Source organism: Papio anubis, chromosome 12 (genome assembly GCF_008728515.1).
Source record: "Papio anubis isolate 15944 chromosome 12, Panubis1.0, whole genome shotgun sequence".
NCBI lineage: Eukaryota > Metazoa > Chordata > Mammalia > Primates > Cercopithecidae > Papio > Papio anubis.
The window spans coordinates 102,552,398-102,566,147 of record NC_044987.1 but is presented as its reverse complement, the minus strand read 5'-3'; the positions used below and the strand labels follow the sequence as shown (position 1 = coordinate 102,566,147).

The window sequence follows — 13,750 nt, the reverse complement described above, 5'->3', positions numbered from 1 at the left end:
TCTACTAAAAATACAAAAATTAGCTGGGCGTGGTGGTGGGCGCCTGTAATCCCAGCTACTTGGGAGGCTGAGGCAGGAGAATCACTTGAACCCGGGAGACAGAGATTGCAGTGAGCAGAGACCTTGCCATTGCACTCCAGCCTGGGCAACAGAGTGAGACTCCATCTCTAAAAAAACAAAAAAAGAAACAGGCCAGGCACGGTGACTCACGCCTGTAATCCCAGCATTTTGGGAGGCCGAGGTGGGTGGATCACTTGAGATCAGGAGTTTGAGACCAGCCTGGCCAACATGGTGAAACCCAGTCTATACCAAAAAACAAAACAAAACAAAACAAAAATTAGCTGGGTGTGGTGGTGTGCACCTGTAGTCCCAGCTACTTGGGAGGCTGAGGTGGGAGGCTTGCTTGAACCTGGGAGGTAGAGGTTGCAGTGAGCTGAGATAATGCTGCTGCATTCCAGTCTGGGTGACAGAGTGAAACTCTGTCTCAAAAAAAAAAAAAACAAAAAACAACCCCCCCCCCTACACACAAAATACTCCAATTTTTACCTGGAGATTGGAGAAATTAGGGAAGAAACCAAAGAAACTATATTTCCTTATAAAATAAAAATTGAAGAAAAAAAAAGACAGGGTGCAGCGGCTCATGCCTATAATCCCAGCACTTTGGGAGGCTGAGGCAGGAGGATTGCTTGAGCCCAGGAGTTTGACACCAGCCTGGATGACATAGTGAGACCCTGTCTCTACAAAAAAATTTAAAAACTAGCCAGGCATGGTGGTGTACGCTTGTAATCCCAGCTACTCAGGAGGCTGAGGTAGGAGGATCGCTTGAGCCTGGGAGGTCAAGGCTGCAGTGAGCCATGATCACACCACTGCACTCCAGCCTGGGCAACAGAGCATGACCCTCTCTCAAAAAATTTTTTAAAGTTAAAAAAGAAAATATATTTCTGTAGTGCAATACCAAAGTGATTTGTGCAGGGAAAACTAAAAATTCTGGAGACTTTTTAAAACTCAGCAATATTTGTATAAAGAAATATTTATAATGTGAAAACAAAATACTTCATTAAATTTTGAAAAATATGTTAAGCAAAAAAGGAAAGAAAAATGAGAAAGGAAAAATGCTAGAAATACAGGAGATACATTGGTTTAATTTTAACCCTCTTATGTATATGTATCTCTAGCTCCTTTTACTTTAGCTTTTCTCATCTCTTAGGTAATGAAAATGTTCAGTTGTTGCCGTGATTTTGCTTGCTTTGTACAAATAAAAGTGTTAGCTTTGTGGTTATAGACAGAAATACGGAAAACTTTAGAGCTACTTTGAGCAAGCCCAAGAACTTTGAATCATTGAATCAAGAGGAGAAAAAATGAAGAAAATATTTCAAGTTCTTTATCTGTAAAATGATGGAGATAAACAATATGATCTGAAAGTCCTTCTACTTCTTAAGTTTTTATAATTCAGGAGCAGTGGTAAGAATAGTAATGAAGTTTCTAACTACTACTTCCAAGTTAAGTACAATCCAGAGATGCCAGTGGGACAGAATCTGTGGGAGGATGTGGAAGGACTTAAGTGATTTTAAGTCTGGGTCAAGAGGAATAGTGTGTTTAATAGAAATTGGTGAAGACAAGGAATTTTCAGGTCAGGGGGCTTAATGGTTCATCATTGTGTTTGTTACAGAGTTTTAGGAGAATGGTGGAGAAAAAGAGAAAAAGAAAATGGACTATGTGCTTCTAGGAAGAGAGATGTGAGTTCTGGCATCGTTTTCTAACATGTAGGCAGTGAACGCTCAGGGGAGCTATAGCTATAGATGAGCGTTAGGGTGTTCTTGAATGCTCTAAAATTATATGCAACCTATTATATTCATTTTTCTGTGAGAAAGCACTTGTAGCTTTAATCAGATTCTTATCATAAGCTAACAAAGCCACTTGCTCTTAAAAATGAATAATAAAGACTTTAAATGATTAAAAATGGAGAAAAAGTGACACAAAAGTGACACTTCAGTGTTCCTGCAGTGGGTGAATATAGTCATTGTGATATTTTCAGAGTAAGCTAGGTTTCAGTCACACACACACACACACAGACACACACACACAATGAGAGAAATGTATAGAATCATGGGGAATTTGCTGTACAGTTTTGGGTTTTGGCTTGCTATTATTAGCTGCACCTTGGCATGTTACATAACCTCCCTAAGCCTCAATTTCCTCTGCTATAAAATAAGAATAAAAGTACCTTAAATGGTGGTTGTGAAAATTAGAGACAATGTAAGTTGAGTACATAGTACAGTGCTTGGCACAGAATAGGTATTTGGTAACCCTCTCCCCACACGAGTTTTTAAAGTTTCCGTATTTACTTTAGGGCCCTTATTGTAAACAGTCATCCATCAGTATATGCAGGGGGTTAGTTCCAGGTTGTACCAAAATCTGTGCATACTCAAGTCCTGCAGTTGGCCCTGTGGAACCCGCATCTATGAGAAGTTGGGCCTCCCTATACATGGGTTTTCCTTCCTGAGAATACTAAAGATTTGGTTGAATACTTTGAGATTTGGTTGGAAAAAAATCCTTGCTTTTAAGTGGACCCAAGCTATTCAAATCCATATTGTTCAAGGGTCAACTGTATTTCACTTTGAAGGACTGGTCCTCAGCAAGTTCATCTTCTGAACTACTCACTGATGCTCACACTCAAGAAGACCATATCTTATTAAGTGGTTAGTTTAGAGGCTCTTTCCCATGCAGATTTGCAAGCGGAGTGTGTAAAAATCACACATTGCACTTGTTGCCTGGCAGCACGTGTCCCTGAGTGGTAGTACATGGCTTGCATTGTAATGTTATCAGTGCTGGGGCCAGCTGGCTAGACATGTACTGCCACATGGGCTAAGGACTCCATTCCTCAACAAAACAGCAGCCAGCGCTAGGGTTAACAGAAAATGACAAACCAGGCATGGATGAGGGAGGCGCCAGCACAGCAGCGGGATATCCTTTGATTTGCTTCTGTTATTTGCATGTCTCTCTTGTGATGTCTGTGAAATGTTTAGAATGACAGAGTTTTTAAAAGACCTGCTGACTCCGCCTGAAAAATGTGAAAAACCTCCCGTTTAGAGACCTATTATGTCCAGCTAGCCTGCATTTTCTATATCTTTTTCTTTATTTTTTATTAATGCAAACATTTGCATGAAGACAGAACCTTTGTTTCTTAAAGAGTTCATCTGCTCCTGCTGCTTACTGGCCCTGCCATGCAAGAGCACAACAGAATCTTTGTTAGGCTTTCAGCAAAGCTGTTTATGAACGGTGGCTTACTGAGGACTGCTTCCTGTGCTGTGTGCTTCCATTTTGTCTAAAAAGAAAAAAAGAAAATAGTTCTTAGGAGTGAAAAGAATTTGGACTTTCTTTTATTCAAGTCCTGGATGTTGAAATGACAAGTATCCCCCAAATTTGTGAGGAACTGGTAATTGCATCGAATGCATTTTTTCACTTTACCTTGAACATAATGAGGCTCTTAGTAACAATAGAAGGAACAAGTGCCTTCTCATTGGACTAGAGAGAAGGAACAGTAAAAAGACAACAGAAAGAGTGGTTGAGAAAAGAACAAAAGTGGCTTCCAGTAAGAACCGTAACGTTGTAATAGAATGTGTTTTGGTATTTAGTGTTTCCCACCTGGGAGGCACAGTCCTAAAGTGGTTGAGTTGAATAAAGAACAGCATCACAGTTTATAAATAGTGGATACAGCTTGTATGTTCATTCAGTAAATATTTGAATGTCTACCATGTGGAAGACACTGAATGGTCCTGAGTGTTAAAGGAAATAAAATATAAATGAGTATGGTGCCTATCTTGAAGGATCAGGATATCCAACAAAGAAGATAACATATGTATAACAGAAATAACTATATATCAAGGTAGAAAGTGCCACTGGAAATATTTGAAATAGTTGTTTAGAGAGTTCAGGAAAAGGAACGATCACTTCTGGCTAGGACAGAATCAGGGAAAGGTTCACGAAGAAGGTGGCATTTGAGTTGGGCCTGGCAGGAAAGATAGGTTTGAACATTGCAACATTCCTAAAAGTGATGAGTCAAAAATTTTGTTGGTCTAGTAAAACAGATCCAAAGTATGTTTTTATCGGGTACTTTGGTGGTGTTTTTATACCATTAATTTAGATGATATGTTAAGTGTTAAGTATGAGTTTTCTGTGTAAACTAAACTGGGGCCTCTCTGTCTAGCCTATTCTGTTCCAACCCTTTGCCCCATATGGTTTTTGTGCACTTTGGCCTAGGCCTTTTTGTATCTGTAAATGTCTACAATAGCATCCTTTACTTTCATAACAAAAATAGAAACTCTAAGGGATTATTGAGCATTATTACAGCTATATCCCATAAACAGTATGCGGAGATAGTTCTTAGTGGGGATTTGACATGTGAGACTCTTATTTGAAAAAGAATCTCCACCTTCGTGCAGAGCCACATCAACCACAAGAGAGAGGATAGGGAATTCTAAGCCCGTGAGTTTTCAGTTACTTTAAATTAGAACTTTTCTGTATCTTTTTGTCATTAGAAAAAATGAGATCCTGTTACTGTTAGTTCAGTTGTTGTGAAAGCCAACTAATTTTTATGTAATATTTTTAATGTAAAACACCAAGCAAATGATTAAATTGTTGTATTAGTATCTTATTGCATTAATATCACTGATCTGTATATTCATAGTTAAATTGCATATTACCAATTAGTATTAATCTGTACATTTAATAATAATTGATAAATACATGGTTTACCCCCAAAGGCTATACTTTTTTTTTTGTTTTTTTTAAAGAGACAGGAGTCCTACTATGTTGGGCTTGAACTCCTGGGCTCAAGGGATCCTCCTGCCTCAGCCTCCTGAGTAACTGGGACCACAGGCATGCACCACCATGCCTGGCTGCAAGACTACAACTCGCGCTATAGCGCAATTAATTTTCACCTTGTAATTTTATTACTTCCCTGTTTGACAACGTTATGAGTGGCATATGATTTGCTACATGTTTAGCAATTTATGGGATTTTGTTTTTTACCCATGATACTTTCTGGAAAATAGTTATGTGAATGTTTATGGCGTTGACTTGATAGCTATACTGCTGTATGAGTAACTATTTTTGCAAAGTTATTGCCATGACAAGTATTACTTAGGTTCTTCATATGTCCCTTAGATTGTAACTGTGGGAAAGTTAAGTGCTACTTTAGATTTCTCTGGTGTTCAGGACGTACATTTTGTTATGGTCAGCTAGCTGAGTGCTTTAAGTTTGAACTTCTATGAAAATCTCCTTGAAAAAAAAAAAAAGAGGCTGGGTGCGGTGGCTCACGCCTGTAATCCCAGCACTTTGGGAGGCCAAGGCAGGCAGATCACCTGAGGTCAAGAGTTCAAGATCAGTCTGGCCAACATGGTGAAACCCTGTCTCTACTAAAAGTACAAAAATTAGCCGAGCATGGTGGTGGGCGCTGTAATCCCAGCTACTCAGGAGGCTGAGGCAGGAGAATCACTTGAATCCTAGAGGCAGAGGTTGCAGTGAACCAAGATTGCGCCACTACACTCCAACCTGGGTGACAACAGCGAGACTCCGACTTAAAAAACAAACAACAAAAGATTCTGTAGTTTCTGGCACTTGAAATTGTAGGACTCCAACCTACAAATGCTGTATTATTATGAGATTTAGGCTGGAAATACTGAGGCAGTAGGATTTAAACACTTACCCTTAATTGACATCCCAAAACTATAAAAAACAAAACAAAACAAAACAACAACAACAACAAAAAAAACAGTTTTAGGAAGGAGAAGGGAGGAGGGGAGGATTAATGGTTGACCAGAGACTGTTTCAAATGTCAAGGCACTCAGCTTTGCACAGCTATTAACCAGTACAATACCCCTTTTGGCTGAGGGAAATAGACTTTAGTTTTTCATCCTCTACTTAACATAAAGATCTTTAGTCACCTCTTGTTTTCTGGTTGTCACAGGTGATGTTAGCATATGTGTAATGCTTTGTTTGCCTCTGGCGTGTCGTTTGGTATTTGAGTTTGACTAGCCATATAGCAGCACTTCAGTGGTTTGGATGTATAGATGCAATGTATTGCTTTTGTCTGTTTTATAATTAACAATTATAAAATAAAAGATCGTTCTTTAATTTGCAAATTTGTTCTCAGAAAGTTCCGTTTGATACATGTCATACTGCATGGCTCTTTAAAGGTGGCAGTATCATGCAGTGCAGACTGGAATATAGGATAATAGGCTTATACACTTGGAGTAGAGAAGGCCTTTTTGAATAGGACAAATAGCACACCAAAAAAAGCCACAGATACATTATTTTGACTGTATCAACATTTAAAAGTTCTGTAAAATGAAAGATACCACAGACAAGTTAAAAGAAAACCATGAAGTAGATGTATGTATTTGTGACATGTATAGAATTATCTACAATTCAAGAAGAAGAAAAAAAGACAACCAGAGAAGAAAATTGGCAAAGGATAAGACATACAAATAAACATGAAAATGTGCTTAACTTTATTTGTAATCAAGAAAAGTAAAATTAAAACAACAGAGAAAAGCTATTTTCTAACTATTAAATTGGCAAAATTATAAAGCATTAGGCCAAGGATAGTGAAAATAGATACTCATATGACTGGTAGCGTGCAAATTGGAATAACTAATTTGTAAAAGCAATTGTCTATCTCTGGTAAACATGAAGATATCCTGTGCATCCTATGAAATGCGAATTCCATCTTGAGGTATTTACCTTAGAAAAACTCTTGCACATATGTACAGGGAAACACGTACAAGAGTGTTCAACCCAGCCCAGTTTATTATAGTGAAAACATGGAAACAACCTAAATGTTTATCAATAGGGAAATATTTACCATTGGGAACTATCAAAAGGGTAAGTAGGTTCTATTTTGTTTTATGAAAGATCTCCAGACATTGTTGAATAAAAAAAAAAGATACAGAAAAGTATATATCATACACTTAAAAACAACTTAAAGCATGAAAACAAAACAAGCTCACAAGCCGTATTTCTTTATTTTTGAAAATATGCACCCCAAACTGATAATAGTTGTTATCTGTGGGAACTGGAATTAGTCTTTAGCTTTGTCTGTATTGTTTAAACCTTTAAAAATTATTATGTTTAACTAGAAATAAACATTTTTTAAAATTTAAAGATCATGCTAATACTTTGATTTACCAATTTAAGCTTCTTAATACTGTAAAGTATTAACAGTGAAGAGCCAGCAATTTCTAGATAATACAACGTAAGATGGGGCACATTGTAGGTTTTTGGATTTTTCTTGTTTTGCTTTCATTTTTGGTTTTGAGAGGTAGTGGGGTGAATGGAAGAATATGGGCTTTGGAGTCAAATCTAAGTTTGAATCCAAGCTCTGCCATTTATTTAGACTTTGGGCAGGTTTGTTAACCTCTCTAAGTTTTAAAAAAATGCTGTTACCTATGTTCGTTGGGTTGTGTAAGAATTACATGTGCTAGTTTTCCTCATTTCCCCCCTTCCCTTTGGTTAAGGGAAATTGGTCTAGTGTGGTCTAAGATCAAAGATGGTCTCGTATGGATGACAAAATGTTTCACAAGAACACACAATATCCTTGGACCAGGATATACCAGTAAAGATGGAGGATGTAAATAATTAATTTTAGAGGTCTATTAACTTTTTAAACCATTAAGCTATCTATTTGTACCTCACAAGATCAAATACTAGATTATGTTAGTGATTTATAAATGATATTGAACTTGAAACTTCTAAGTAGTTTACATGACAGGTTGTTGATTAACAGGTTTACTTTTTTTATCTTAGAGAGCATTTTAATTTAGTTCAGCAAACATTTATTTGTGCCATCCAGGATCTCAATCTCCAGAGGCCTCATAGACCAAAATATGTCTCAAAAGGAAGGGAGGAAAACTCTATGTATTTATCAATTTATTTATCAAACTCTGGCAAGGGAGGAAAAAGTTGAGTATATGTATATACTCTGCTTTTCACTTGTACTGCTATTGCCTATGCGTGCATCTGTTAATATCATATATAGCAATTCATGTGAAGATTTTTTTCCAGTGAGACTTACTTATTCTAGTATTGGGACTCTGTATTAAATAATAATTTTTTAAAAAGAGTGCTCTAACTAATGTTAAGGTGGAAATTCTAGACCCCTCAAGCAAAAATTTCCAAATAGGACCCCTTATCATTTAATTGTGAAATAAACAACTAACACTTTGATGTTATTTATGCTTGGGAAGAGAGTAAAAAGAAATAGTTTTGGATTTTCCCCATATAAATTAGGGCCTGCCGAGTAATTAGCAGTTAATAAATGAATGCTTCCTACAAGTTTAAAGGCCATACCTGAAATGGGTATATGATGATGTATATTTTTATAGTTGTAGGTTTTATATATCCCAAGAATCTTTGAAGATAATCTGAACATCTTGGTTTGAAGAGCAGAACTTTCAATAAGGAGGTAAAGGGCTAATATTGTTTGAGCACTTACTATGTGGCAAGCACTATTCTAAGATGATTACACAGATTATTTTATTTAATCCTCACCACAGTCTTCTGTGGTAGGTACTAGTATTGCCCAATTTTATAGAAAAGGGCAGAGAGATAAGGTAATTATTATATAAAGTCACACAGTCAGTAAATGACAGAGCTAGAAATCAAATCCAGGTTCAGTTGGTCAAGAGCCCATGTTCTTAACCATTGCAGTAAAAATTATTATGCTGTTTTAATCTATAGAGTCAGCATATAGCAATATTAATATAATCATTGACATGTTACCTTTTGCATATATTGAATGTTTTCTAAAGAAGTAGTTTATTATCAGACATATTCTTAGAATCATACCCATTTTATAGCAGGATTGACAGTGTTATAAAGAGATTATGTGATCAACATGGGGTGAGTCAACAGAACCAAGAAGTTTCTGATCCACAGTTGCCTTCACTTGCTAGGTTCAAGTAAGGATCATATAGTGTTTACTTACGTTTGCCATAGATTTTTCAGTATAGCATGATGAAATTCTAAATGCTTATTTCAGACAGTGATACTCTCTGAGCAAGACATGGACGATTGGGCATTAGAATGAATTTTAGGACACTAGATCATAGGTACATGTTAGAAAACTTAATCCTCATCTTGTTATGGAACCCATGGCAAAGCCAAAGAGGAAAAGCCTGTCTTAAATGCTTTTCCTTTTCCAAGAGGGCAGCTAAGGTGCCCAGATATCTTTGCCCTCCAGGGATGCAGGTGTGCTGTTTTTATTCTTTAATCATTCACGTAAATTAAAGCCTATTCCTTTGCATTAAAAAAAAATGTAAAACGACACTCTCCATGTTTTATTGCCAGGAAAGAGCTTTGAACTTCTGTCTCATTGAAGTTTGATAAACTAAGGATTTTCCAGTGTTGGGTGGTACCCTTAACCACAGAGGGAACATTAGACTGATAAGAGCTGCAGGTGAAGGAAACCACCAGGGCACAGCAATTAGGGAGAGCTTTGCATTTGGCTGTTGGCTGGTGTAAAACTCTCTCCAGAGAGGAACTTTTCTTCTTAGCTTCTTCCCTTCACCCACACATAAAAAGAACACCAGGGCTTTCTGTTTCTACTTTGTGAACTAGGAATGGATGGGATGGTTCTTTTCAAGAAACTTTGAAATTTAGGGACAAGTTCTAACTTCACACCGTGCTGATTGGTATGAAGGTGAGGGGACAGGACAGACAGACATACACACACATATAAATTCACATGGACCCAAATGGACCGTATCTCTCAGGTGATTTTACTATTAACATACATTCCTGCCTTTGTGCACTGTGTAAAATAAAGATAATTTTTAAAGTGTTAATGGTGAGGCAGTGTGTTAAGAGAATGGGTTTTTGGTATCAGGTAAACCTTGGTTCAAATCTTGGCTTCTCTTCCCACTAGCTGTGTAAATTATTTTAATTTTGTAAGTTTCAGTTCTTCCACTTGTAAAAATAGAAGTCTAAGAATAACTATTATAGTATTGTATTTGGAACAAATAGAATAAAGCATGTGAAACAATTAGTACAATACTGTGTCTGTCACATTGTTGTTTAATAAATTGTACAAGTACTCAAAAATGGTAGCTGTTATTATTTGTAATATGAAACTAAATATCTGATTGGCAGATAAATGTTAAACATGCATGGTCCAATATATTTCTTTCTTTTCTTTTTTATATTTTTGGTATAAAGTCTATTTTCCAGAAAATTCCTCCTTTTTTTTTTTTTTCTTCTAGAAGGACAAAAGTACTTTGATTTTTACTGCTCTGAAAATATTTCTCCTGTAAAGGGCTTTCACATTAACTTTGAGTCCCTGGAGCTAGGGAGGAGGAGAAGCAGGATTTGCTTCTAAGTACAGCTCTTTCATTTCTACCATCAAAAAGAAAAAAGAAAAAATCCTGTACTAGCCTTAGGTAGAGCTAAGTCATAAAAGGCCATATAGCCCAAGGAAGGAATCTTTTTGTAAGATCAGGATAAACCCATAGAAGAAAGGAAGGAGAACACAGAGGTGAAAATGCAACTGATTTTAATGTTTCCCTGGCCATTTTTCCCTCCCAATTTAATATACACCTAATTATAATTATTATATTTTGAAAACAGTGTCAGAAATTGGCAGGTATTATCTTACAGCTTCACTCTCAGTTTTGGCCATTTCTTAAAGAAACAGTTTTCTAGTTGGATGAACTGTTGAGTTGAGGAACTGATTTTGTTTTTACCCCTTTTTGCGTGGAGTTGGGGGTGGGCAGTCAGGGTTTGCAGTGACCGATAGTTGTTAGTTTGGGGAAGCACTCATTTAGATAAAACAAGTCACAGAATGTAAACAGGCCGTCCATCTGGACTTTAGGCTGCTGGGAACGTGGTGAAACCTTAGTCACTGTGATCATTATGATCAAGTGAAGACTCTTGAGCTCAGGTTGGCAGATAAACTTACTTGTTTTATGAGCTTCACTAGACTACTAGGACTTCAGAAATAGTTTTTTGAAACACCAGTATTTATAAATTTTAGGTAATTCCTTCATATTTTCCTGAGGAATGAAACTGTGAAAGAAGTAAATGTCTGCTTTGGCAGCAACTTCATGAAATTGCTTTTTGGAAGGATATTCATCACTTAGGGTTTTTTGTTCTCACTGCTCCAGATGAAAGTATTTTTCTGAATTTTTTATGATAAACGGGGACACTGAATTGGAAGCTTCCGTGTAAAGTTTGTCAGGATACCACTGTCATACCTAAGGACAAAATTCAGAGAAGGGGAAGAAGTATTTGAGTATCTGACATCTAAGAATTTCTGGCCTATGTTGTTTACTGAAGCAAACTCCCAATAACGCCATTTGAGATAGGCTTTTAAGGAAACATTATCAATCACATACTATGCACCAAGCACATAGTGGTGTTTTACCTGTATTATCTTACTTATTTCTATAACCCTATAATGTAAGTACCATTATTACCCCCATTTCACCATGAAGAATAGGCTTGAAGAGTAATTTGTTTATGGTCATGTAGCTAGGAAGCGGCAGAGTTCAGAATGGAGCTCTCAACTCTCTATAGTCCAAAGCCCAAGTTCTTAACCAGTGATTCTTAAACTTAAGAGTACATAAGAAGCACCAGGGGTACTTGTTAAAAATTACTGGGCTCTAGTAAGAAATTTAAGGTCACTAAATCTGGGACAGTGCCAGACTATAAAGCTGTATTTTAAACAGGGCATCCCAGGGGATTCAGATCAAGAAATTGATTGACCATATTTTGAGAAACATAGTTAAATTATATTGCTTTCCACGCTTGATAAAGAAGAAAACAGGTGCAGGCTAAGTAGCTATCCAAGATTAAGCTACCAAGACAGAGCCATGATTCAAACTCAGGTCTGTCTCACTCTAATACTCATAGTTTTTATTATACGCCCATGATTAACTCACACATTTCCAAGTCACAACAAATGCAGAAAACATGACATCTAATAAACCGAGCCAGACAGATTTCATGGTCTTGTTATTTACCAAAGTTAATAACTTACATACACACCAGTATTAAAATTTTCATGGTCCTTAAACTTTTTTTTTTTTTTTAATTAACTCAGTTTTCTTTTTTTTCTTTTTTGAGATGAAGTCTGACTCTGTCGCCCAGGCTGGAGTGCAATGGCATGATCTCGGCTCACTGCAACCTCCACCTCCCAGGTTCAAGCGATTCCCCTCCCACAGCTTCCTGAGTAGCTGGGATTACAGGCATATGCCACTGCGTCTGGCTAATTTTTGTATTAGTAGAGACAGGTTTTCACCATGTTGCCAAGCTGGTCTGGAACTCCTGACCTCAAGTGATCTGCCTGCCTCAGCCTCCCAAAGTGCTGGGATTACAGGCGTGAGCCACTGTGCCTGGCCAGAGTTTTCTTTACAATCATACCATCCATGCTTCAAGCATGGAATTACAAACTCCCTGGATAAGTTTCTGATGCAGAAGTGGAAAAGAATAGGAGGTAGAAAGAAAAGAACTTCCAGGTGTATCTGCTGAATGGTGCTAAATCTCCTCTTCAACCCACCCTTGTCATTGAAATGAAGAATAAAGGGTTGATGCTAATACTAACAGCCAGTCAAATGGCAATAGGTCATGTTCACATCATCTCTCAATCTATCCTTTGAGACTATAGCTCAGTTAGGGTCAGCAAGTTTGCTTTGCCTATTCCAGTCCACTGATGAAGTGTCATCAGACAGAGCCAACACTTGGATTGCCTTACACATGACCTCCTACTAGGATTGGGATCATTCTTTTTTTAATCTTTCTCTCATTTTCTCTTTCTCTCTTGCTATTTGATTACAGCTCAGCGACATGTCCTCACCTACATGGAGGATGCAGTGTGCCAGCTGCTAGAGAACAGGGAAGATATCAGCCAATATGGAATTGCCAGGTTCTTCACTGAATAGTAAGTACATGAATGTCGTACTAATACAGTCAACCCAGAGGAGGCGCTTGGAAGCAGGCAGGACACTTGAGGAACAGAGTGGGACAATGCTGATTATGTAGTGGCAGTGAATGTTTAGTTTTGGTAGGTTGGTTGTGGGCCGCCCAAACATGTTTTGGATCATGCCTTTGGTGCAGCTAGTTTTGTCCAGCGATGTCTCATGAATGGTTTTGATTACAGTAGCTTAACAACCGCTTGTTTGATCTATTAGATCTGTTTCTTTAGGTTCGTCTTTTAACTTTCTCCTTTATTCAAAATATTCACTTTGATTTCCTTTAGCTGGTGTTCATCTAGCCTGTTTTTTTCATGGCTGGCTTTTCTCATGGAATTGTTTAGGCTAATGCTCCTTGCAGTTTTCTTTCTACAGGATGCTGTGCCAATCACTTAATGATTTAAGAGTATTTCTAATCAGCAAAATGAAGAGACAACCCAGAGAATGGGAGAAAATATTTGCAAACTACCCATCTGACAAGGGATCAATAACCAGAATATATAAGGAGCTCAAACATCCCTATAGGAAAACATCCAATAATCCCATCAAAAAACGGACAAAAGATGTGCATAGACATTTCTCAAAACAAGACATACAAATGGCAAACAGGCATAAGCAAAAGTGCTCAACATCATTGATCATCAGAGAAATGAAAATCAAAACTACAATGAGATAACATCTCACCCCAGTTATAATGGCTTATATCCTAAAGACAGGCAATAACAAATGCTGGCGAGGATGTGGAGAAAGGGAACACTTCTACACTGTTGATGGGGATGTAAATT

General features: G+C 37.4%; 1 protein-coding gene across 9 annotated transcripts in view; it reads left to right on the top strand.

The window, feature by feature from the left end:
• C12H11orf49 (chromosome 12 C11orf49 homolog) overlaps window positions 1–13,750 on the top strand; it is a 230,164-nt gene that overhangs the window by 36,558 nt on the left and 179,856 nt on the right. For 7 of the 9 annotated variants that reach the window (XM_017948422.2, XM_021925827.2, XM_017948420.2 and 4 more), the window contains exon 2: window positions 12,832–12,934. In XM_017948422.2, the coding sequence (XP_017803911.1) occupies window positions 12,832–12,934 (103 nt within the window). Of the gene's footprint in view, window positions 1–1,152; window positions 1,737–8,384; window positions 8,465–12,831; window positions 12,935–13,750 lie in introns of those variants that run through there. The other 2 variants (XM_009186161.4, XM_003909954.5) reach the window with 2 other exon arrangements.